The sequence below is a fragment of the Ascaphus truei genome, chromosome 5 (assembly GCF_040206685.1).
Source record: "Ascaphus truei isolate aAscTru1 chromosome 5, aAscTru1.hap1, whole genome shotgun sequence".
NCBI classification, from domain to species: Eukaryota; Metazoa; Chordata; class Amphibia; order Anura; family Ascaphidae; genus Ascaphus; species Ascaphus truei.
Genome location: NC_134487.1, coordinates 62175561 through 62200263, shown reverse-complemented (window position 1 = coordinate 62200263; position 24703 = coordinate 62175561). Strand labels below are relative to the sequence as shown.

Here is a 24703-nt window from a genome sequence, read left to right as displayed (position 1 = left end):
TCAGTTCTTTAAGGTTGTCTGTATTGTGAATGAGGTTACTCATAAATGGGCACTGACAGGAGATCTCAAAAGGGGGTATGAGGAGACTCTTTTGGACAACCCACGTAATAGAGCTCTTCCTTGTACATAATCCTCTAAATCTTTAGGTTTAATATTCCCACGACTATACACATTCTACAGCCAATACATTTTTAAGTGAAACTTCTATGCTGGCACCCACTGTACCAAATGAAAATTTCCCTTGGAGTAAATTGCCTTGTTGGTGATGGAAGTGCCCTTCCGGAAGTGACATCAGTGCTGGCAGAAGAGGCCTCCTGCGCTCGGCATGCATGCGCAGGAGCCGTTGCCAATGGCTCAGCGCGTCTGTGCAGTAGGCACCGCTGATGCTCACACACAGATACACACACACAGAGACACACACAGAGACACACACACAAGGAATTCACAGTTATTATACATATAGAAGTGCAAATAGGTAAAACAGGGTGTGTGTGCAGCGCACGCGTGTTCTAAGTCAAACATCTTTGCGTTTTGTCACTGAAATTGTGTTTTCATTTTTAATTAAACATCACCATCACAAATACAATTTCTGTGACAAAACACAAAGAAGTTTCACTTAAAATATGCATGCTTGGCACAAACACACTTTCTGTTGCCAATACATAGAGGAAACTTTTGTATATCGTACAACTGAATACAATTTTTGGGACCACGAATATTGCCTGCAAAAGAGAAATATAGGTAACTTTCTAATTAACTTGGATCTGAATAATTATAGAAAAAGTCCAATTTTTATACTTTTCGAATCCCGGCTGCTATAAATGTGGTGGTGGCAAGGTCTTTAATAGCCTGATTATTGGTACCTCCTTTTCCCATCCACTCACAGGTCGATAATTTCTTATAAAAGCTAGGATCACGTGTGAAACTACCCATGTTGCCCTTGTGGGTTGTAGGGCTTCGTGAGGAAAACCACGAAAAACAATATTTAATTGAGTCGGTGACCAGACCATTCAACAGGGTTTGTTCGAAGGCAATCTTTGCTGGCTGGCTTGACGAGAACTGTGCTCTGAAGATGTTGATGGTAGTTGATGGTAGTCAGGGACACTAGCCACCAGGCTACTGGGTTTTATGGCAGGGTGGCGAGAGGAGGAAAATAAAAGTCAGGGACTTTAAAAAAACTGACCTCAGCTACAGGCCGTCCTGCCACAACCCCGTAATTAAAATGACTAATATGTTTTCTAGTGTAACACTATATTACATACTTTATTGGTAGTCACTTTTGCTTCCTTTGTTTTATATTTTTGCTCACTATTGCATAGATTTTTTATGGTGCATTATGCTTGCTGTGTGGTGACTTCTCTACCATTTGCGGTCCCACAGTGTGTATTATGGTTGTTATTTGATGGAGTCGATCGTACTGTCTCCAATACCGGAAGTTGTGTGTTGCCATCACTGTAAAGTCATTCGTACATCGATGAGCCTCCAAAGGGGCCCGAGATCTCGAGACTGGTCTGTTTGGCATTTCACTGGGTGATACTCTATGTAAGAGTGTTTTTCACTTATTTCTTTAACCTCGATAAAGGGAACTTGATAGACAAAACATTGATGATCACATTCTCAATAATTTGAGTGGCTGGAGTCTCAATGTGGACAACAAATGGAATTGATGGTTACAGAGATACAGTAGTTATAAAGCAGTACTATGGTATGTTACATACGCCTATAATCATATATTATCTGTAACTGTCCATGAAATGTTTGTAAATATAATGTATAACCTCTGTTAATTTTACGTAACCATGTCTTGTCATCATGCCCAGGACATACTGGAAAATGAGAGGTAACTCAATGTATTATTTCCTGGTAAAACATTTTATAAATAAATAAATAAAATACATGGGGCAGATTATCTAAGCGCTGGTACAGGTTAGAGCATCCAATAAAGTAAGTCAATGGGAGCTAATGCCAGATTGATTGCACAAACATGTACCGGTGCTTGATAAATCATCCCCTATGAAAGATGTCATGCTGGTCTAGTGTGGACATAGACAACGAAGTATTGTAGTATCTTAGTAGTAAAAGCACTCCCTTTGAAGTGGATGAACAATTTAGTAACCTCAGTGTAAGCTCTCCTTGTGACCTTTGGCAAGTCACTTAGCTCTTCAGTGCAGGGATTCAGTGTGCGTGCAAAAAATGATATGTACAGTGCTGCATGCACTGTCAGCACATGAGAATAAATATTATCAAAAATATTATATTATAAAATGACTGACTCAAAGGAAATCGCTTGATAAAACAATAGGATGTATGTTAGACAAAGACGTGATAGGATTAGCAAAGCAGAACAAGTGCGGTTGAGGTGAATAGGGAGAATCTAAATACAGCATAATAAAAACAGTGCAGAGAATGATTTGCTTGGGAAGGCATCACAAATATTGAAGGGAAGCAAGAGATTATTACACAGTATGGGCAAATTGATTGTATCTGAAGGTGTCTTGCAGTGCTGGAAGGTGCATTGGGGCATAACGCTGCTTAGTAAGTATGGCCCACAGTCACTGGTGCCCAATTCATTCTCCATTATAACCTCGCCATATCGTTTTTGACGAATCTATGCAGAAGTTTGTTACCTTTAGTAAAAAGTCAGATGTAAGAAATAAAATGACAACAGTTTCCAACCCCCCAAAAATGATATTAAAAACAATTACTAAGAAATGCCAGTAAATTATGTGTATATGATTACGGGTTCAGCCTGCAACATATACAGTACTCCCTCTAAAGTGATGATCCTACCGATATAAAAAAAAGAAGAAGTCATCAACAATATTTGGCCAACGAGGCAGGTGCATTTCCTTTGAGTAGTTCTTGATGATTGGACGCATTTCAAACAATAGGTGGACGGTGGAAACAAATAATGTATTTTTGAAAAAGAAATTGTGTTTGAAATGTTTGAGGAAATGTACTGTAAAGGTTGGAGGCAGGTAGTATGAATTGGGTTCCTTACGGAAAGCAGCTGCCTGAGTTTTAGGGGCATATTCACTGAAGTGCATTAGCCGGTATCATTCATTTACAGCAAACAAATGGCCACTAAGGGCTGTTCTATAGCGGGCACGCTTGCTGCGCCATGCGCACGCACAGCAGTTATAGTTGGCTGTGGTTAGTCAGCCTTCCTATAATAGGGCCACGCGCGCACGGCAGTGAGCGTGGAACCGGACGATTGGGGGGAAGATGGGGAAAATAAAGATTTTGCGCTGCTACCGCCGCTGAAATGTATGTATATGTATGTATGTGTGTATGTATATATATGTAGGTGTATGTGTATGTATCTACAATGTTAATAAATCATTTATTTACCAATATATTTATTATACACGTATTTAACACACACACATACTGTCGCTCACAGCATACACACAAAAAGTGTGCGGCACGTGCACGCGCGTTCACACAGGCGCGCGCGCACGGCTGCACACACTATATTATGGGCCTAAGAAGTGAGGATTTATCAAATGTTGTATGTCTTTCAAAATGTTAATAGAAACCTAAAAAGGTTCACAACAGCATGGAAAGCTGAATTCACATAGAACAGGCTGTATCCATACTCAGAATAACTGAGAAACATGTATGCAGTATAAGTAATCAGAATACTATGGAGTACAAGGTGATGCTAAAGTGACAAATCACATGCAAAAATAAACGAGGTCAAGTTGCTAATAATGAACCACATACCTCGTTCCCCTGTAGGAATCCATGCATTAAAAAGTGTTGCAGAACAGGAAACAAATTGTTGAAAGATTAGAGCAATACATCCTTTTCAAATTGCAATTCAGTTATAATGATTAAATTACATATTGTAAGAACAGAATACATTTGGTTATGTTATACATGAGTTTCATTCCTTCTCTGCTCTCACGTGAGGGCACGTGTTGTCCTTATAGTCATTTCTGGGCAAAAGTCTGCATATTGTAAGATCTGACGGAATGCAATGCAGTATGTCCGGGGTAGGCATCTCCTGTCCTCAAGGGCCATCAAAAGGTCAGGTTTCAAGGATAACCCTGTTTCAACACTGTGAAGCACTGTCTTTGACTGGGCCACTGATTGAGCCAACTGTGCTGAAGCCGAGATAATCTTAAAACCTGACCTGTTGGTGGCCCCTGAGGACTGGAGTTGCCCACCCATGTTCCATGTCATGGTGGGAATTCTAACTGGGTGGTGACTGTGATGGCTTACGCTGACTAAGCATGATGTGATGCACTATATCTAACCCTTGGTGTCAAACACATGGCACGCGCTGTGGTGTCATCCTGGTTAATCATTAAATAGCAGAAAGAAATCTGCATTTCGAGAGACCAAATAAAGGGTAAATGTGGCTTGAAATGTTTTTGCCGTATGAATTCACCACACAAATTGTGGGAAAATGAAAATTCAATATGCATGCATATTGAGTGGCAGGGACTACTATTTCTAAATTCCTACAGAATTACTTGAAGTATGAGTTCTTGCTGTGTGCTGGGGATTGTGTATTTTAATCATGATCAAACGTGCGGGGGGAGGGTGGGAGTGGGGGAGGTAGGAGGGTGCGTGGAGGGGTGGGGGGGTTTTGGGAGGTGTTTCCCCTTTGCAATTATTACAGTGCTAGAGATGGTACCGTAAAAAGTGGTAACATAGCTCTTAAGATGCATTCATCATTAAAGCTTCACAAAGACATTTATTTTCTTTAAGACCACACTCAATTTCAATAGATAAAATAACTCCTTTTCAATTTGTGTTAAAATGGAGCCCATAATATCAGCAAGACTGGTCCCTCTGGGTTAGTTGACACCACCACACAGTTTTATCATAATTTATCTCCGAAACAGCACAAAAAAAAAAAAAAAAAATTGACAGTGACTTTTCTTGAGGAGAGTATTTTCTCCTGGGAATTACTTTCATATTTTAGAGACAGATGTTTTTCTTCAGTGTAAGATAAAATTTTAAGCGCAGGTTCACACATGGCAGATGCAAGCTAAAAACTCATTTCTGTTGTGCGAGTTAAAAGCAGATGTTTTAAACTATTCCATTTGTAACTATATAACATGCTTTCATCATCTCCACTAATGATTTACATTCATAAGTTTATGCAACGTTCTTTCATTTTTGTATTACTGTAAAAAAAAAATTTTTTTAAATGAAAGCATGTTTGTTTAAAACACAGGAGGTCCAGGAAATGTTTCTTACCTCAGAATGATGTTCCTCGTTTTGCTGTAGAACTTCAATACACAGCTCAGCTAAATGGAGAACATCTTCTAGCTTTCTGGAAGGACTTTCTTGGTTCATGGACTCTGAATTAAAAAGGGCATTTTTATTAATAGGCATCCTAAAATAGGACTAACATGTCTAGCAAGATTAGAAAAAAGGTTTGGGCATAAAACTGAGCTGTATTGTACTATACAATTACTCAAAAATGTAGATGCCATTTAAAGAAAAGATGCCGTATAGGAACCATGGCCAAGAAGAGAAAGTGACATGAACGGAGTGGATAACATGGCAGGAGTGTGTGGAATGGGTGACGTGAGGGAAAGAGAGTAACATGCAGAGAGAAAGAGAGAGCGACAGCCATGCGGAAGAGTGAGAAAGTGAGAGATATAGGGAGGAGTGAGGGACATGGGGAGGAGTGAGGGAGTGAGGAGATGGGGAGGAGTGAGAGTGAGGGAGACATGAGGAGGAGTGAGAGACTGGGCACATGGGGAGGAGAGAGAGTGAGGGACATGAGGCGTGAGAGAGTGGAGACATGGGGAGGAGCGAGAGAGTGGGGGACATGGGGAGGAGAGAGTGGGGGACATGGGGAGGAGAGAGTGGGGGGACATGGGGAGGAGAGAGTGGGGGACATGGGGAGGAGAGAGTGGGGGACATGGGGAGGAGAGAGTGGGGGACATGGGGAGGAGAGGGTGGGGGACATGGGGAGAAGGTGGGGACATGGGTAGGAGAGGGTGGGGACATGGGGAGGAGAGGGTGGGGACATAGGGAGGAGAGGGTGGGGACATGGGGAGGAGAGGGTGGGGACATGGGGATGAGAGGGTGGGGACATGGGGAGGAGAGGGTGGGGACATGGGAAGGAGAGGGTGGGGGACATGGGGAGGAGAAAGTGTGGGACATGGGGAGGTGAGAGTGTGGGACATGGGGAGGAGTGAGTGGAGAATATTGGCAGAGAGTGGGGGACATGGGCAGAGAAACATGGGTCAGCTGCTTAATGCCGGTGCATTCATTAATACTGTCTGGCTTTTCTGTTGACCCTCAGAACTAGTTGTGAGCACAGGAGAGTGAGTGGGACACAATTAACGAGCTCTGATCCATGGTAGCAACATCCCCAACTCCTCCTGCACCAGGGAGAAGGAGAGCAGGCTGCTGGGCCCCAGCGGGAAGATTATGGACCACGGGTGAAGCCCACGCCTGTTGCTCACCAGTGTGTTAGGAGGTTAACAATAAATAAATAAATAAATAAAAGAGAAAAGGTAGTGTGTGGTTAGACACAAACATTCTGGTCACAATGTGCATTTACTTTTAATGTGCTGTGATTCTGAGTACATGAAAATGAACAGATGCAGTATCATAACAGCCGCTCAGCTTCAGCAACAAGAAACTTCCAATTCTTTACAAGGTCAAACAAACAAAGACTTGCAGATACTATAGGCTTTTTTTTCCTCATAACACTCTGCCAATATACCGTTAGCCTACCCAGATGAGAAATTGCAAGCATTAGCAGGATTTATCTTCTATAAAAGTGAAAATTCCTAGGATACTTCCAATCTGAATAGAATGCTGAAACGCCTAATCTACAGGTTATTCTCAAACATGGTGAGCAGAGCACAAAGAAACAGTAACAATACACGGTTACTGTTACATGGGCTTTCGTTGGATTACAAATGATTTCTTTAGGGAAAAAATATTTTCTTTGCAAACGCTTCTAAATGTAATTTAAAATGGACAGTATTGCTGTTTTGCTGGTTAGAATTAAAGGGAAAACTAGAAGTAAACTGTAGACATGAAAAACCAAGGCTTACAAAAGGATCTGGGGTTCAATAGAAAATTAGCTCAATCAGATAAAACATTCGTCTCTTTGTAACTTATTTTTTTATTTTGATTTTTTTTGAAAAACAAAGGGAAGGGATACAGAAATAAAGAAAGGGAGGGGGGAAGGGGGGTGGTGGTACCATCAATTTAACACCGGTATCATGAAAAATAAACAATCCAAAAGTACAAAGAAACAGAAAAACAACAACGCCATAGTCCCAGCTCAAATATCACATAGGATTACCAAATCTGAAAGAGGGACGATACACTGTACAGGCAGTCCTCGGTTATCCGACACAATGCGTTACTCAAAATGGCGTTGGATAGCGAAACATTGTAAAGCGAAAAACGTTTTCCCATAGGAACACTGTTTAAATGAAAGGTTCCGTTCCTGAAGGCATTTTTAATGCTAAAATACACAAAATATTTTACGCAGACAATAAGATATGCAGCACACACATAAATTATATAGTGCATATACTGTATTATATATAATATAAAAATATATTATATAGTATAATATATATATTACATACACAAACAACTTTGCAAAGCGTCGTAAGAGCGTTGGATAACCCGTTTTGGCGTTGTAAAAATTAACATAGGTATGCATTGCATAGCATTGGATAAGCCATTTGTTGTAAAATGAAGCATTGTAAAACGAGGACTGCCTTTATAGCCCTCCATCCACAGTGACTAAAGCGTTCACCTGTTCCCCCTCAAATTATAGTGTTCCCAGACCTTTTGAAATTTTATTGAACTATGTCTAACATAATCAGTTAATCTTTCCATAGACTGCACCTCATTTATTCTCGAAATAATCTCTCTCCTGGAGGCGGACAGAGGCTTTTTCCAGGCCCCGGCTATTGCAACTCTGGCCATCAGAATATGTGATAATAATTTTAGCTTTATTTTCATATAGATTATCTAATAGTTTACCAAAAACCATTGTAATCAGGTCTACTGTAGGGGGATCCTTATTCCGAAAGTCTCTCGCACTAGGTTCTGCACTACTCCCCAGAACCTCTGTATTTTGAGGCAAAGCCACCAAATATGTGCCCTATCACCAACACCCCCACAACCTCTCCAGAGATTCGTGGTCTCTGAATACATCTGCCTCAACCTCTGGGGTGTCAAATGCCACCTGAAAATAATTTTATAAATATTTTCTTTAGATATTGTGCATAATGATGTTCATTGCGTTGATCCAGATGGTTTGCCAGTCCTCCCAAGAAATCTCTACCTGAAAATCCTGGGCCCAATGATCCATATACCGGTGTGGGCAGGGAGCTTTAAATTCACAAGAGCAAAGAAATTGGTAAATAATATAGATAAGACCCCACTGATAGTTTCTATTTCTGCATTGTTCTTCGAATACCGTACACTCTGGGAAAGATCCACCTGAGGACAGCTGCCTAAGATAGTGGGAAACTTGTAAAAATCAAAACAACTCTGCTCCCGAGAAAGAGTACCTCTGACAAAAATCACTCAAATGTAATAATTTACCTCTCTGAAGCATATCTCCCACATCTCTGATATTCTTAACCTTCCATAAATCAAAAATAGCTGTGGACCAACCCGGATCAAAGTACGGGTTGTCAAAAATAGGGGTACATCTCGAAGGAGCTGAGGCAATTTGGTAATTGGTTTTGGCCTTATACCAAATCTTGATAGAAAATTTAAAACCCTTTGTCGGCTTATTATTCCATAAAAGAGCCGGGAGAGCCCAGGAATTAAAATACCTCTTTTCTATATCTACCCATCAGTAATGACACTCCGGGGAGTGCCAGTAAACCACCTGTTTCAGATGGACGGCTAGGTAATATTTCCTGATGTCAGGGACTGCCAGACCCCCCTGCCCCCCCCCCCTCTCTCTCGGCACTCTTGGTCTTTTGTTACCCCAAATAAATTGCATAATTTTGTTCTGTAAGTCCCTCAAATATTTTATCGGAATAGAGACCGGGAGTGTCTGAAATCAATAAAGCCGTTTCGGGAGGATATTCATCTTAACTGATATAGTTTTTTTGTGAGGAAAATCCCTAGGTATTGCAATCTGACCTTATTCCATTAGTAATTGAAATTTAATTTGATTATTTTAAGCTCGGAGTCTGGTCAAGTTAAATTTAGCGCCCCTGATTTAGACAAATTAATTTTATAACCTGAGAACAAACTGAACCTAGAGAGCTCATCTTGTATATTGGGGAGAGAAGTCTGAGGGTTGGAAATTGTCAAAATAATATCATCGGCAAAAAGAGATAGTTTGAAATTTTCTTGGCTAATCTTAATACCCTGAATATTGGGGTTTTTCCTCATTTTAATTGCGAGCAGCTCAATTGTTAGCGCAAAGAGCAGTGGGGATAATGGACACCCCTGACTGGTACCATTACTAATCTTGATTTGGTTTAGTTCCCCCCCCATACATTTTTAGAGAAGCTGTAGGGGCGTCATACAGGGCCTGGACCCCCTTTATAAACAGACCGTAAAAAACCAACCCCAGCATAGTTCTATCTAGAAAATCCCAATTAATTCTGTCAAACGCTTTTCAGCATCTAAACTCAACATCATCACCTTGGGTTTAAAGAACTGAACATAATCAATTATATTGATAATCTTGCGTGTGTTGAACGAGGCCTGACACGTGCTTATAAAACCTACTTGATCATAATACTTAGGCGGGGCAAAATTGGGTTTAATCTGTTCGCTAAAATTTTACTATATATATTCAAATCTGTATTAAGTAGCGAAATTGGTCTGTAACTTGCGCAATTCATTGGATCTTTTAGGTATTACTATTAAATTTGCTTTTGACCTTTGCAAAGGAATCTGGGAGCCCGATAGAAAACTATTAAACACATTTAAAAGATATGGAGCTAATATTCCCCAATATTTTTTATAGTAAAGATTTGACAAGCCGTCACCTCGCCTTATGGCTGAAACTTGCGATTCAGCTTTAACACCACTTAACTTACAGGCGAGAAGCTTATCTGCTTTATTACCTTTATCGTAATACCGTATTTCCTCGATTGCAAGACGCAGGTTTTTCCCCCTTTTCACGTGGCTAAAATAGCTCTGCGTGTTACAATCGATGTACTGGAAAAAAAAAAAAAAACAGCCAGGGGGCGCTGCTGGAGATGCCTGCCACGTTTTCTGTGTGCAGCAAAAATGTCTGTGATCACGGTCCCCCGTCCTCCCCCTCGTGCAGAGAGATATGCTGCAGATGCCGGGTCTAAGCATAACAGCAAAGTAATCACAGCCCCACTCCCGTCTGTGCAGAGAGATAATGGCCACCCCCCTCCATGAGGTGCAGAGAGTTCAGTGGAGATCCCACGGACAGGGGTATGTCTTCACAGCAGCCCCCCTCCCCCTGTCAAATCTCTGTGTGAGCTGCACGTGCAGAAGGAGATCTGTGTGTGTATCTGTGTGTGTATCTCTCTCTGTGTGTGTATCTGTGTGTGTGGATGTATCTCTGTGTGTGTGTGTGTGTATATATATATCTGTGTATGTGTATCTCTGTTTGTGTGTATATATCTGTGTGTGTGTGTGTGTGTGTGTGTGTGTGTGTGTGTGTGTGTGTGTGTGTGTGTGTGTGTGTGTGTGTGTGTGTGTGTGTGTATCTGTGTGTGTATGTATATCTGTGTGTGTATCTCTGTGTGTGTCTGTCTCTCTGTGTGTGTCTGTCAGTTTGTCTCTGTGTGTATCTCTGTCTGTCTCTCTCTGTGTGTGTGTGTGTGTGTATTCTCTGTGTGTCTGTGTGTCTGTGTGTGTCTGTCTCTGTGTGTCCTTCTATTCTCTCTCTCTCCCCATCCTTCCTATCTCTCCCCCCCTTCCCTCCTATCTCTCCTCCCCCCCCTTCTCTCCTATCTCTCCCCCCTTCCCTCCTATCTCTCCACCCCTTCCCTCCTATCTCCCCCCCCCTTCCCTTCTATCTCTCCCCCCCTTCCCTTCTATCTCTCTCTCCCCCCTTCCCTTCTATCTCTCTCTCCCCTCCTTCCCTCCTATCTCTCTCCCCCCTTCCCTCTTATCTCTCCCCCTTCCCTCTTATCTCTCCCCCTTCCCTCTTATCTCTCCCCCCCTTCCCTCCTTTTTTTATTAAATCAGGGTGAGGTGAGATCAAGGCGTGGGTGAGATCAGGTGTGTATGTCTGGGTTCAGGCTTAGGTGTACCAGAAGCAAGAAGGAGTAGATAGAGGGTGTGAATAGAGCAGCGGTGCGCAAACTAGGGGGCGGGAGATTTTTGTGGGGGGGCGCAGTGGTTGCAGAGGCCCCACGCTTTTCCCCACGGCATTTAAATTAAATGCCGGAGGATCACGTGAGGCCTCTGCAACCTACTGTATTACTTACCGAGATCCAGATGGCTGCTGACGCGTCGCCATAGCAACGCAGCGTCAAATGACACCGCATAACATCACATGACCCCACGGCGTCGTTTGAAGCAGGGAACGGAGGTAAGGGGGGCGCGAGCACTGGGGGCAACAGGCAGGGGGCGTAGCTGCAAAAGTTTGCGCACCCCTGGAATAGAGGATTTGTGTGGCAAGATCATTTGTTCTGTATGTTTACTGAATCCTTGAGGTATTGTAGGAGTGCATCAGTTACATTTAATTGTCAAGCCAAATTAGTTAACTCCGTCTGTATCATTTAACACTCAAGTGCCAGAGGAACAATGTATTGCACTGCCTTACAGGGCATTACATGAGTAAAACATATTAAAATAATTGAATTGTTTTGTCCTATATATTTAGATTTAAACCTTTATCTGAAATATTCTTTACTCCTTTGTTCAAGAAGACCTTGATTCTAATTAACATGTGAAATCACTGATGTGTACGCTTGTTCTGCAAACCTCGCATCTACTTTGCATGAAAGGAAAAAAATGATATGAATAACTGGATACATTCAGTGTGAATGCATGTTCGTTCAGCGTAAAGAAGTTAATTTAAGCACAATAGAGCAATAGCCAGAACCAGAGAGATCTTATCGCTCAAAATGACCTTCGCAAGTAATTTCAGGCCATTAAATGAATTCCTGTAATGTCATCAATGGGAAAATTGCAACCATAGGGCTAAATCCACAAAACTCTGTAAATCAGGGCTCATATTGTGAGGTAACTAACAACAGTAATGGATGATATTTTCCCTGAGGTTATATAGTTACATAGTAGATGAGGTTGAAAAAAAGAGACATCATGTTCGAACTTTAGACCACAGATACTCTATCCTATATTTTTGTTTACAGTATTTTGATCTAGAGGAAGGCAAACAAAAAAACCCCAGTGAAACATCATCCAATGCTGTCTTAAGGGTAAAAATGCATGACTTCCTGACATCAAATATTGGCAATCAGATTTATGCTTGGATCAACACCCTTCCCATGTTTACTTATTAGGTACTGTACATCCCTTTATAGTTTCTTTGTAAAAAGATGTCCAGCCTTTTTTTTTGAAGATATCTATTGTATCTGCCATCACAGTCTCCATGGGCAATGAATTCCACATTTTAACTGCCCTTACTGTAAATAACCCTTTGCTTTGTGGCTGGTGAAATCTGTGTCATTGTAGTTTTTTTTAAATCTCCTTGTATTGTCCCCGAATATATTTGTATATAGTTATATCCCCTCTTAGATGCCTCTTTTCTAATGTAAACAAATCTAATTTAGCCAGCCTCTCCTCATAAATCAGATTATCCATTCGCTTTATTAATTTTGTGGCTTTTCTCTGCACTTTTTCCAGTTCCATGATGTATTTTTTATGGAGTGGTGCCCACAACTGTACTCCATATTCAAGGTGTGGTCTTACTAATGCTTTTTAGAGGGGCATAATTATGTTTACTTCCCTTCCATCCATTCCCTGTTTAATGCAAGATGAGATCATATTTGAATTTGCAGCTACTGCATGATATTGGGCACTACTACTAAGCATGCGGTCTACAAGCACTCCTAAATCCTACTCCATCAAGGATTCACCAAAATGTTCCTCATTTAATTTGTAAGTCGCCTGTTAATTCTTGTTTCCCAAATGCATAACCTTACATTTATCTGTATTAAATCTCATTTGCCATTTACCTGCCCAAGTTTCCAGGCTATCCAAGTCCTTCTGGAAGAAAATGACATCCTGCTCTGATTCTACTATCTTACACAATTTAGGCCGCGCCCATACTTTGTGCGACCGTAGTGAGGATGTCCATAGAGAGGCGGAGCGGGCGATTGTCTGCGCGACAAAATATTTGATTTTATCGCGTGATGGTCAGGTCACGTGAGCGGTTCCACCAATGAGGGCAAACCAGCTCAGTGACGTCACGCCTCCGCCACGCCTCCCCTTCGTTCTCTCCCCAGGCCACAAATCGCCTCTGCTGCAGGCGCACGTGACACCACGAGCTCCGTCGCACGTCTATCATGGCCTCGGCCTTAGTGTCATCAGAAAAGATGAAGACTTTGCTCTCTATGCCAACGTCTAAGTCATTAATAAACAAGTTAAATAGCAGTGGTCTCAGGGCCGATACTTGAGGTCCGCCACTTTTTAGGTTAGGCTAACCTAACCTAAAAAGGTTCCATTTATGACAACCCTCTGTTGTCTATCATTCAACCAGTTTTCAATCCAGGTGCAAATATTTTTACTGAGTCCAATTTCCTTTATTTTGTACACTAACCCAGCAGTGTGCAAACTGGGGGGGTTGCTAGATTTTCTGGGGGGGGCACGGCAGTTACAGAGGTCCCGTTCTCTCCCTCCATGCATTTAAATTAAATGCCGGGGGACCACGCGAGGCCTCTATAATACACTTACCTTCCAGCGATGAGTCGTCCCGGTAACCCGGCGTCAAATGATGCCGAGGGGCCACATGATGTCACGTTACCAAGGCGACGTGACGTCACATGACCCGCGTGTCATTTGACGGCGGGGTTGAGCAGGGTGGAGGGGGGGCATGCAAGGCGCCGAGGAGAGCAGGCAGGGGTGTGCACAGGGAAACGTTTGCACACCCCTGCACAAACCTCATGTGGCACCGTATCAAAAGCCTTTGCAAAATCTAAGTAGATCACATCAGCTGCATTACCCTGGTCTAAATTCCTACTTACCTCCTCAAAGAAACTAATAAGGTCAGCATGATCTATCCTTCATAAATCCATGCTGACTATTGCTAATAATTTTGCTATCCATTATGTATTCCTAAATATTATGCCATACCATACATTGAAGCAGCTTCCCCAATATCGATGTAATTCCCCAGTTGTGATCTAGGTCCCTTTTTAAATATAGGGACCACGTCTGCTTTACACCAATCTTGTGATATTGAGCCTGTGGGAATGGAGTCCTTGAATATTAAATGTAATGGTCTGGCTATTACTGAACTTAGCTCCTTAAGAACTCTTATGAACCTGCCATCTGGGCCAGGGGTCTTATTTATTTAAATTTTATTAAGCCACCTATGAATTTCTTCCTCAGTCAACCAATTGTTCGGTAATATAGAGGTTTTGGCTTCCTCATCTGGTGCTATTTTTGCAAATTGATTTCTACCCGGTAAATACAGAGGCAAATTATTTGTTTAATACCTCTGCTTTTTGGTGCGGTTTTTTTTTAAAAATGTATTTGGGGGGTTTGTATGTATTTTGGCGGTGGGGTTTTTTTTGTATGTATTTTGTGAAGGAGATGGTGTATGTAAGGGGAGGGGGAGGGAATGAGTGTGAGGAGGGGAGATCGAGTGAGTAGGGTAATTGATGGAGGAGAGAGGGGGTGAATGAATGCGGAAGAGGGGGAATGAGACGGAGGGCAGAAAAATACATAGGAAGAGGGGGGAATAGAGGGGGCTTGTGAGGTGTGAAATGGGGGAGGGCTAACAAGACAGTCGACATGGGGGCGGGAGGGGGCCCCGGTTGTAAAGCTAGTCCTGGGCCCCGGGAAATCTGTTTGCGGCCCGGAGTGCAACATAGGAGCTGGACAATTGCATAGATTGTACAACCTGAGATCTGTAACCCTCACCATTCGATAGACCACTGTAGTCTTCCTCAGAGGCCTCCACAGAATCTAACTATTTCAGCCTGCAGCCTAGCAATCTGAATTTCCAGAATGTGTCATGGAAAACTACAACCACTGCACTGTACAACACCAAAAATTGTAGCAGATGTAAATACTATTGACAATGCTGTGTAAAAACTCCATCTTATTTAAAACTCACACTTACTGTAGAAACCCAGTTGCACTTAAAACAACCAGATACTTTACTGGTAGAGTAAGCAGTTCAGGGCGAGCTTGAAATACTTGTTTATATAGAGCGCACCAATCAGAGCCAAACAAGGACAGACCAATCAGATGAAGGCAATTTGTAATTAGTCTAAAGTACCTTTTCAAAATATGTCCATGTTCCTTCAGAGCTGAACCTGGTTAATTTCAGCTACAGGGACCCTACCTGCTCCCTGAGATACATACAACCTCTAATTGTGTGGTTGGTATCTCAATCCTGTTTTAATGGCCCACATCCCGCAGGCCAATAGGAACCCACAAGGGATGACGTTGTGGCTGCCTATTGGCCCGTGACCTTTAAACAGCCATATTGTGTGTCCAGCCAGGGCTGCTACTGCCTGCTTCCCACCTAGGGCACAAAAAATACCATGTGGAAATGCAACTTTCACTCCACCACAGATTCCTTAGCAATCACAAAAGAGAGGGGAAAAAACAGTTAACGCACAGAAAACAGAAAGAATATATAAAACAGATCTAAATCTCCTGCTTGTTTCAAATTCAACAAACAACGAAAAATCAAGCGCAAATATCATTAAGGGTGATGAGGATAAACACAATAGTGTGATATAGTAAATAAATGAATTCAATCCCTGGATATAGTGCTGCTCCTGAGAAGGACTCAATCCGAGTCCATAGGCGAATAGCAGAAAAGGGGGTTCAGGAGCGCACATAAATCCAGGTACATGTGGAGATAAAATACAAAGATAGTGCAATACAATCTGGTGAACAGAAACACGTGTAGTAATAAGTGTGTATCTCACTTACATGGTCCGTGAGTGGTTTAGACAGCGAGGTTATTCAGAGTAACCAACTCATATAAGCATCCAGGGACCCTCGTTGATGTGTCCGTCAGGGCCAGATGATACATCAACGAGGGTCCATGGATGCTGATGTAGCCAGGTTCCCCCTTCCGTTGCGGACCCCCCCCCCTCCTCGTACTCACTGCAGCCGTTCGTGGGGAGGTGTGGGGGCATGTGCGCGAGCAGCGCGCTATTCTCCGACGTGGCCGGTTGCCGGGGATGCGTGCTGGCGGTTGCTGGGGACGCGATCGCGTTGCGAGGCTCCCGGCGGTTCCCGATGCAGGGCGCCGCCATTTCGCATTGCCTCGTGCATGCGCAGTAAGAGCCAAGCGCCGGGAGGCCCAAAAACAGCTCGCGCATGCGCAGTGATAAGCACGCGAATGCTAGCCTACCAGTGAAGGCTCTTGGAAGGGACTACAAGTCCCATGAGCCTCAGCCACGCCCCACGTGACCCCAGGGAGCCAATAGGGCTAAAGCATCTCCCTGCAGGGGAGAATAGATACATTTCGCGGGCTTGGAGCACGCTAGTCAGTCAGTGCCAGGAGCAGCCAGGGGAAGGAGGTAGGGTGCAAGAGTCAGTGACTCCCTGCACTAGGCCAGCAGCCCCCGAGGCCCGAGATAGCCCTGAGCCACCCAGTAGAGTGAGTTGGGTCAGGGACAGGCCCCAGGTTAGGGACCCTGCCCCTTACTGCACAGAGCCAGTTAGGGACCCAGCATACGCGGCGCGTTCGTCAGAGGTTTGGGCTCAGTTCTTCGCGGTTGCTGCAGCAGTCATCCGGGTGGGATCGCCCCGGACGGTAGTTCCTGTAGTCATCCGGGTGGGACGCCCCAGACGGCTGTTCCAGTGTTCAGCCGACATCAGGATCCTTTGTGAAGTTCCGTGGCAGGCCCGGACACCGGAGTGCCCGGCAGGTAACAATCAACAAGTGCACCAACGAGTCATATCACATTCACACGGGACATAGTGGCTGCGCAGTCACACATAACTATCTCACTTGAGGGTGGGGTGATACTGTGTGGGGGTACTGGACTGGGTGGGATCATCCGGTGGAGGTGCAGGTGGAGGTAGCGTCCTGCGAGACGCATTAGTTAGTGTCTCCTCTAGGGAGGGACACCTGTTGAATTGTTGAATTGTGATGCATGAGTAAAGGCATTAGTTGTTTTCCATACTGTGTTGAGTGATATATATTGTCCTGCGAGGAACCACTCCCCCTCTGGTGGGAGCCATTGCAGGTGGAGGCGCTGCACCGAGTACAGGGTTACTCATACTATACTTGCCCCAGGTTCCCCGTGGCGGAAGCTCAGCCCTCTTGTGAGCACCACACCAGGTAACAGTAGGTTCCCCTTACATATGCCATATATGCGATTGGGGGGGGGGAATACCCGTTACACTTATATTAGTTGGTCACTTGTTTCAGTTCAACAGACCATATTGCACTTTTTGTATTTTATCTCCACATATACCTGGATTTATTTGCCCTCCTGAAACCCCTTTTCTTGTTTAAAATTCACACTTGGAAATCCAGTTGCACTTCGAAAACAAGAAGCTTTAAAGGCAGAGTGAACAGCCCCATCAAGTACCAATCAAATATTGATATTACCCTTTATCAAAACATTCAGCATAGTATCACTTCATTATAATCTAATAGAATAATGTCATTTTTTTAAATAATTTTGTTTGTTCTTTTTACTATTAAAAGTGAACCTAATATTCCTATAAACAACGCTATGGCAAAAAAAAACCTCTATATTTTCCTGTCATTCTGTTCATAAATTAAATGTAGGGTTGCCAGGTATTTTCTCTAAAAATCCTGGAAACAATGGTGAAAGGTGAGACGAACTCGTCTCCTTGGCCCCACACCCAGGCTTCTAACATTTCCTCCTGATTGGCTGCTTTAACCAGCAGCAGCCAATCAGGATGGAGAAAGATGCCCAGAACCAGGCTACAGCCCTGCTCATTCCCTACTAAGGGAACTCTCGTGGCAGAGAGGTAATACCGGACACACACGTCTAGTATTACAGTACCTCTAATTTTTTTACTGGACAGTTCCGTTCAATACTGGACACCTGGCAATCCTAGAAATGTAATCCAAGTGTGTTTATTCTAAAGAATACACGAAATAAGCAAGAGGTAAGGAAACTGCACTCCAACTTTAAAACAATCAGGGGAAATTATTCAGGTCACAAAGAAACCTACTAAATGAAGGAACACTTGACATTCTCCCATTCACATGCAAGAGAAGATTAACATGAATGAAAAAAAAAAGAAAAAACATGATCATATCACTCAGTACATAACATGACAGCAGCAATCACATACAACTCGCTAATGAATTGAAATAGCTATAACACCGTGTAACGTATATCCAATAAGAAATGACAAAGAAACGTGCATCGTCACCTGACTCCTTCTCTGCTGCTGGCAAAGGTACAAGGGGGAGGGAAGAATTTAGAATGAAATAAGCAAGCAAGTAAAGGCACAAAGAACTCCTAACCGTCCCATTAAGTGGTCCATAGTGTCAGATATGTAGGGGAAGGGCGTTTGTGAGGGAAATGATTCACTGTGAACCTGGATTTGTTTCACTAAAATCATCATGAAGCCAGATGTAATGTACACAACTGAAAAGCACAAACTATCTTACTAATAGGACATCTCTTTCTTCAGAGGTCATGTAGCAAACTATTCGGGTTTTAATGAGTCATTTTAGTTTTCGCAAAATTTGTCACTTTAGTTAAACTTAGCGGATGAAAAAGAGGTTAAATAGGTTTCTTTTTTTTCCCTTCTAAATATTGTGAAAATGCCAATATTTTACGATTTTAGACAATTTTTTCCTGAATTTCCTGTTATTTAGTTTTCTTTTTAAACTTGGTCCATCACCTATATAACTTGTCCATGGGTCATGTGATTTTGCACGAGGGTCACACAACCAAATGTTTTTTCATTGTACAGCTGCAAATTTAGCTGACTTCAAGAATCTCCACTCCAGTTGCGTTTTAATGTACATTTTCTGCCTTTGTATCCACTTCAAGATTGTGTGCAGAAATGTAACAGGGCAATGTGTATTCATTTGAACAAGATCACCGACTAGATCTATTGTGCTTATGAAAAATGTTATAGCATTACGTGTGATTAAAATAGCAATGCGGGCAAATATTCTAAATATTTTCTAATTAAATGTAATTACAGAATTGAAGCAGGGGGTCTCCAGAGCTGAACTGTGTTCATTTTAGCTCCAGGAACCCCGTTTCCAGAGATACTTACCTCTTGGGGTGCCGGTGGCTCTTTTCAGTTTAAATGTCCTAGTCACACTAGACAATAGTAAGCCACACCAGATGACGTCACAGCGTCCTATTGGCCTGTGTGACGCGGGACAGTTAAACATCGCCATTATGTAAGGCACACAGTTTCTCTGGCTACAGAGATACCAGCGTCACTATGGAGGTAAGTATCTCTTAAGTATCTCGCAAGGGGTCTCCGGAGCTGAAATTAACATAGTTCAGCTCAGAAGACCCCTGCTTCAATACAAAATAATTAAAAAAAACCAAGGAAACCCATATTGCCGCTTTAACCCATGTGCTCATTATCCTAAGGAGTTTTGGACGCGGTCTTGATCATTTGTTAGCAATTTCTTTATTATTTAAAAGATGAACGGAGTACAATTCAAGTTTTTTTTTTTTTTTAAATCCTTTTCAAAATATATTCATGAACACAAAATATCATAATAAATTATGGTAAACCGGTCACTAAGGAATATTCCCTGTTACACCTGTGATATAATATTGGTTTCCATAGCAATGCAGTGTTCTTTTTGCTTTACTTAATGACTCGAGTTTGATTCACTCATGCTTGTAACAGGAAGTCCCCAGGAAAGATCTCATCGTTTAAATTGACATTTGGCAAAAAAACAATTCTCCACTTTATGTTGCATCAATGGTGTTCTTCATTAAACTGCGACAGTGCCGATCAGGGCACTCTCACACATACAATCCCAACTTCCAAGTCAATGGGAGTTTCTGGGTGATAGTAACTCTATCGTACTTTAAAGAATAATTCACATTCTTTAAAAGGTGTACGCAAAAATTGACTCATTTCTAAAGGTGCAGACCAAACAATATCCTACATGTGTTTTTTTTAAATACATCTGTTCTCTATTATGAGAAAATGTGTAGCATTTTTTTCAAACAACTACAAAGGACATTTTTAATGTATTATACTGTAACAAGCATTTTTGTTTCAATAGCAACCATTTACAAAGTCAAATCCCCTTCTTATACTGAAACAGGCTCTAGCACACCCGTTTGAGCTCTGCGCTCTCTCTAGCAGTGCAACAATTGTATCTAGTGACTGCCTGGTCACATGATCTTCCCCACAGAACTCTGCATCTTTGGTCCTCTACTGCACACTGACAGCCATTTAGTGAACCGCTGAGCCGAATATTTGCCAATCGATCACTGGAGAACGGTTCAATTGGCAACTTAGCTAATTACTCGTCAGTGTGTGGATTGTATTAATGCATATATTAAAAGGGGAAAACAAAAGCCTAAAAAAAAAATAGCAGCTTAGACTGCTGCTTTAAACAGCAGTAATGTAGGGTTAAAAGTGCATAGTACTGCAAACCCAGACCATGCATTATCACTAGAATCACAAAGCAACAGTCATTCTAAATACAGTGTGGACATCAAAACTCATTGGAATATGCTTACAGCACACAATTTAAAATGACTGCATCATACATGTAGTTCTCTGGAAAGGAAGTAAGGAAAAAGCTTGTCAGTCCCATTTAGCAGAATATAAAAGAAATTAGAATATTTTCAAAAACTCTGAAGTAATACAAAGTAATGTGTTCCGCTTAACATCTAATGTTATAGCATATAGATTACAAGTGTAACAATACACTATATGGATCTTCCTTTGAACTTGTTGTGCAAAATGAAAAGAAGCAGATCAATAAATCAATTGTTATATGTAATCAACTAGTGTGATTCATGGGACTGTCTGAAGCATAGTTTTGTTTATACAGTCTAATTCCCTTTCGATCTCTGGTTACTGAACTCGCTTGCTTTAAAGCTGCAGTTCAAGCTGCTGTTTGAGAAAAAAGACAATTCCATTCAATATGTGCATCAATACAATCTACACACTAACAAGCAATTAGCTATGTTGCCTATCGATCCATTTACCTGTGATCAATCGATGAAGATTCGGCTCAGGGGTTCACTAAATGGCTGTCAGTACAGCAGAAGAGGACCCAAGATGCAAAGTTCTGTGGGGAAGATCATGTGACCAGGCAGTTACTAGATACAATTGGTGCCCTGCTAGAGAGGGCAGGACTCAAGAGGGGTGTGTCAGAGCCTGTTTCAGAAGAGGAAGGGGATGTGACGTTGTAAATGGTTGCTATAGGAATAAAAAAATGGTTGTTACATTATAATACATTACAAATGTCTTTAAAAAATGTTTTACTTTTTTTTTTAAATGCTATATGTATTTTCTCAATCCAGAACTGATTTATTAAAAAATAAATAATAATAATAATAATAATAAACATGTAGGATATTGCTTGAACTGCAGCTTTAAAATAATGTGGTATTTTTTTTATGCATGCCTTCAGTATTATATAAAACTAAAACTAGGAAATGTTACTTTATTTCTGCTATGTTGCCTTTAATCCAATTTTGGAAGCTCTGGCCATCACATGTGCAAATAGGATGACTTTTGTAGGTGAATGAACAGAGCACTCAAAAGGTTAAATACTTCAGTTACTATTGCTTCACTAATCTTTACTGAGAACTCAGTAGAACTCACTGTAGCATAAAGTAGGTGGTGTGAGTGTTTTTAAAGCAGCATTCTGCACTGATTGACATTTTTTTGCATTTTAAGAGAGTTCATCGGGCCCTTTTCAAAGCTATTTCTTCAAATCCGATGCTACGTTCAAGAGATATGTGTTCGAGATAGTAAGTGCCCAGGAGGTTAAAATAAAGCTCTCCCCAGAGCCCATTGCAGATTATAGGTGACAAAAATGATGTTTTTAAACATCAGAATTCGTTTTCCCTCCCAAGAGTATGACATATTCAGGGATCAAGGTACAAACATTGTAGGCATTAAACTCATATTGTCTTCTGGGGGAATTGGGCCTTTAAAATGTAGCTTTAGCACAAGTAACTAGAACAACATTGACATCTTCCATGCTACAAGTGGGTGCCTGATGGCGTACAGGGAAAATCTGCGGGTAACTTTTTTTTAGGACATTTGCTATATCAATGGTATTGGTTTATCCAGAAATAATAAATACATTTAGTGAATTGTTCTTACCAACCTTCTATACTGGCATATTCTGTAAGACGAGTGTAATTGATCAAGGCAGACTTCTCAAGGCACTTTCTCACAACTTTCTTCACTTCTTCAGCCGGAATGGGAGTCGCAATATCTTTCATCAATACCTGAAAAATAAAGACAGATACACTTCAGGGGGCAAGGAAAGATTATCATTCAGCGCCAGAACCGTGTGGTTTTCTTTTGCATTCATGCAATAGTTATCTCTTTACAAGAAGAGGGATAGATTTTATTTTTAAATGTCTAGTTATACCCACGTACAGTACCAGCTTCACGTTGCAAAGCCAGCAACCAACCTCACACTGATGAGACAAAAAAGGTGGAAGGAGCTGTCTGTGAGAAGGTTTACTGGCTCTGCACTTCTTTAACACAGGCGGTGCTAAAGAGCTGTGTAATAAGGCAGGCATAAATTTATAGGGGCCCATGTTAAAGGGGATGAGAAGTAAAGCGTGACACATTGTGCTTATTTGCTTGACATCTTTTTAGAAAGGAAAAGTATACAGGGATATACCAAATAAGTAAACATGGGAAGGCTGTTGATCCAGGGAGTAATCTGATTGTCAATATTTGGAGTCAGGAAGGAATTTATTTTTCTCCTTATGAGATATCCTTAAATCTTTCACTGGTGTTTTTTTTGTTTGTTTGCCTTTCTATGGATCAATATAATGTAAATACAAATATAGCATAAAGTATCTGTCTTCTAAACTTAGCCTAAGTTGAATTTGATGGCCATACTGTATATCTTTTTTCAAACTCATCTACTACAGCAGCGGTGCGCAAACTGTGGGGCGCGACCCCCAGGAGGGGCGCGACACAGCCGACGGGGGGCGCGGGGTTTACAGAGGCCCCGCGCGCTTCCCGAAGGCACTTAAATTAAGTGCCGGGGGAGCTGCAGGGCCTCTGTAAACCTAACTTACCGTGGCTCCGGCGGCTTCCTCTCTGTGTCGCCATGGCAACGCGGCGTCAAAATGACGCTGCGAGGTCATGTGACGTCACGTTGCTATGGCAACGTGACGTCATTACGCCGGAGCGCGGGTAAGTTGGGGTTGGGAGGGGGGCGCGGGAGTGAGTGGACAGCCGGCAGGGGGGCGCAGGGAAAAAAGTTTGCGCCCCCCTGTACTACAGCATGTAGCTATGTAATTACCCAGAATCCCTGGCTGCAGTGGAAGCATTGTTTTCTATAACGGGGAGATAACGGGGAAAGGCAGAGTTGCAGATCTGTTACACGTGAATGTGCTTACATGTAGTAATTTTATTTACTGTACAACAAGATACAAACTATCCTTGTATCTTTTCCAGCATATTCTAAATACAGTATGCTTCTTAAAAGATTAGTGGCATCACAAAGAAGACAATGTATTCCTAAATTCAAATCAGAAGCTCTTTGCTGTAACGAGCTCAAGAAACAAAACAAAAATGAAATTGACAGTACTTTGTGTAAAATAATATTCCTGTGTTTTCCAATGTACTGTATCTCTAATCCGTCATGGACTGAATAGACACTAGAATGTCAAATAAATATAATTGGACTACACTCAATTACTTGCAGATAGGGTTTTGCCACTAAAACACAAACCAAGCCAGATACCAGAACCTTGCAAATGGAGTTCCTTGTGCAGTCACAGTTTAGTACCCGAGCAGTTATCACTAGCAGAAACTCTGGTACTACATTAGGGAAACTGGCTTCCATCGTCTACACATACTAAAATGGCAGAGAAAGAGTGTATTTTGCACAAAAGTACAGCTAGAAAGGCTACTGTATGTGATCCCTAAAAGCTCACCATTCTCTGAAAGTAAGGGGGTGTTTCTTTTTTTTGCAAAAGATAAACATTTTTAAATTAGACGTTCTATTTTTTTATGGGTTGCGTAAAATGTGAATGCCTTGGCAACCAAAATTAATTCTTACATTATATTTTGATTTGCTTAAATGAAATGAGATGCAGATTTCAGCATCTCCATTCTATTTTGAATCATAATTCAATTAGAAATTATTACATATCTAATGGCACGCTCATACATTTTAATTCAGAAATATACTATATTTCATACCACTTGTTTACTGAACTGAAAAATTATACTTTTATTTTAGAAAAGCTCATTAACTCTATACATTATGTTCCAATAAAAATTATATTATGTTGGAAGATTCTACATAAACAGTAAGAACTGTTCTTTTTATTATCATTCTATACTGTTGTTAAAATAACTAAATGTGCCATTTATCATTTGCTTCACATACTGTACAATCCATCAGAGAACTATTACTAGACAAACACACACATACACACACATATATACACAC

General features: G+C 41.7%; 1 protein-coding gene across 15 annotated transcripts in view; it reads right to left on the bottom strand.

Annotated features, from left to right (window-relative positions):
* Positions 1-24703, bottom strand: part of CADPS2 (calcium dependent secretion activator 2) — a 516545-nt gene that overhangs the window by 147792 nt on the left and 344050 nt on the right. For 9 of the 15 annotated variants that reach the window (XM_075599918.1, XM_075599919.1, XM_075599906.1 and 6 more), the window contains exons 16-18: positions 22385-22508; positions 18475-18492; positions 5215-5318 (exon numbers count right to left, since the gene is read on the bottom strand). In XM_075599918.1, the coding sequence (XP_075456033.1) occupies positions 5215-5318; positions 18475-18492; positions 22385-22508 (246 nt within the window). The remainder of the gene's footprint in view (positions 1-5214; positions 5319-18474; positions 18493-22384; positions 22509-24703) is intronic. The other 6 variants (XM_075599907.1, XM_075599920.1, XM_075599921.1 and 3 more) reach the window with 1 other exon arrangement.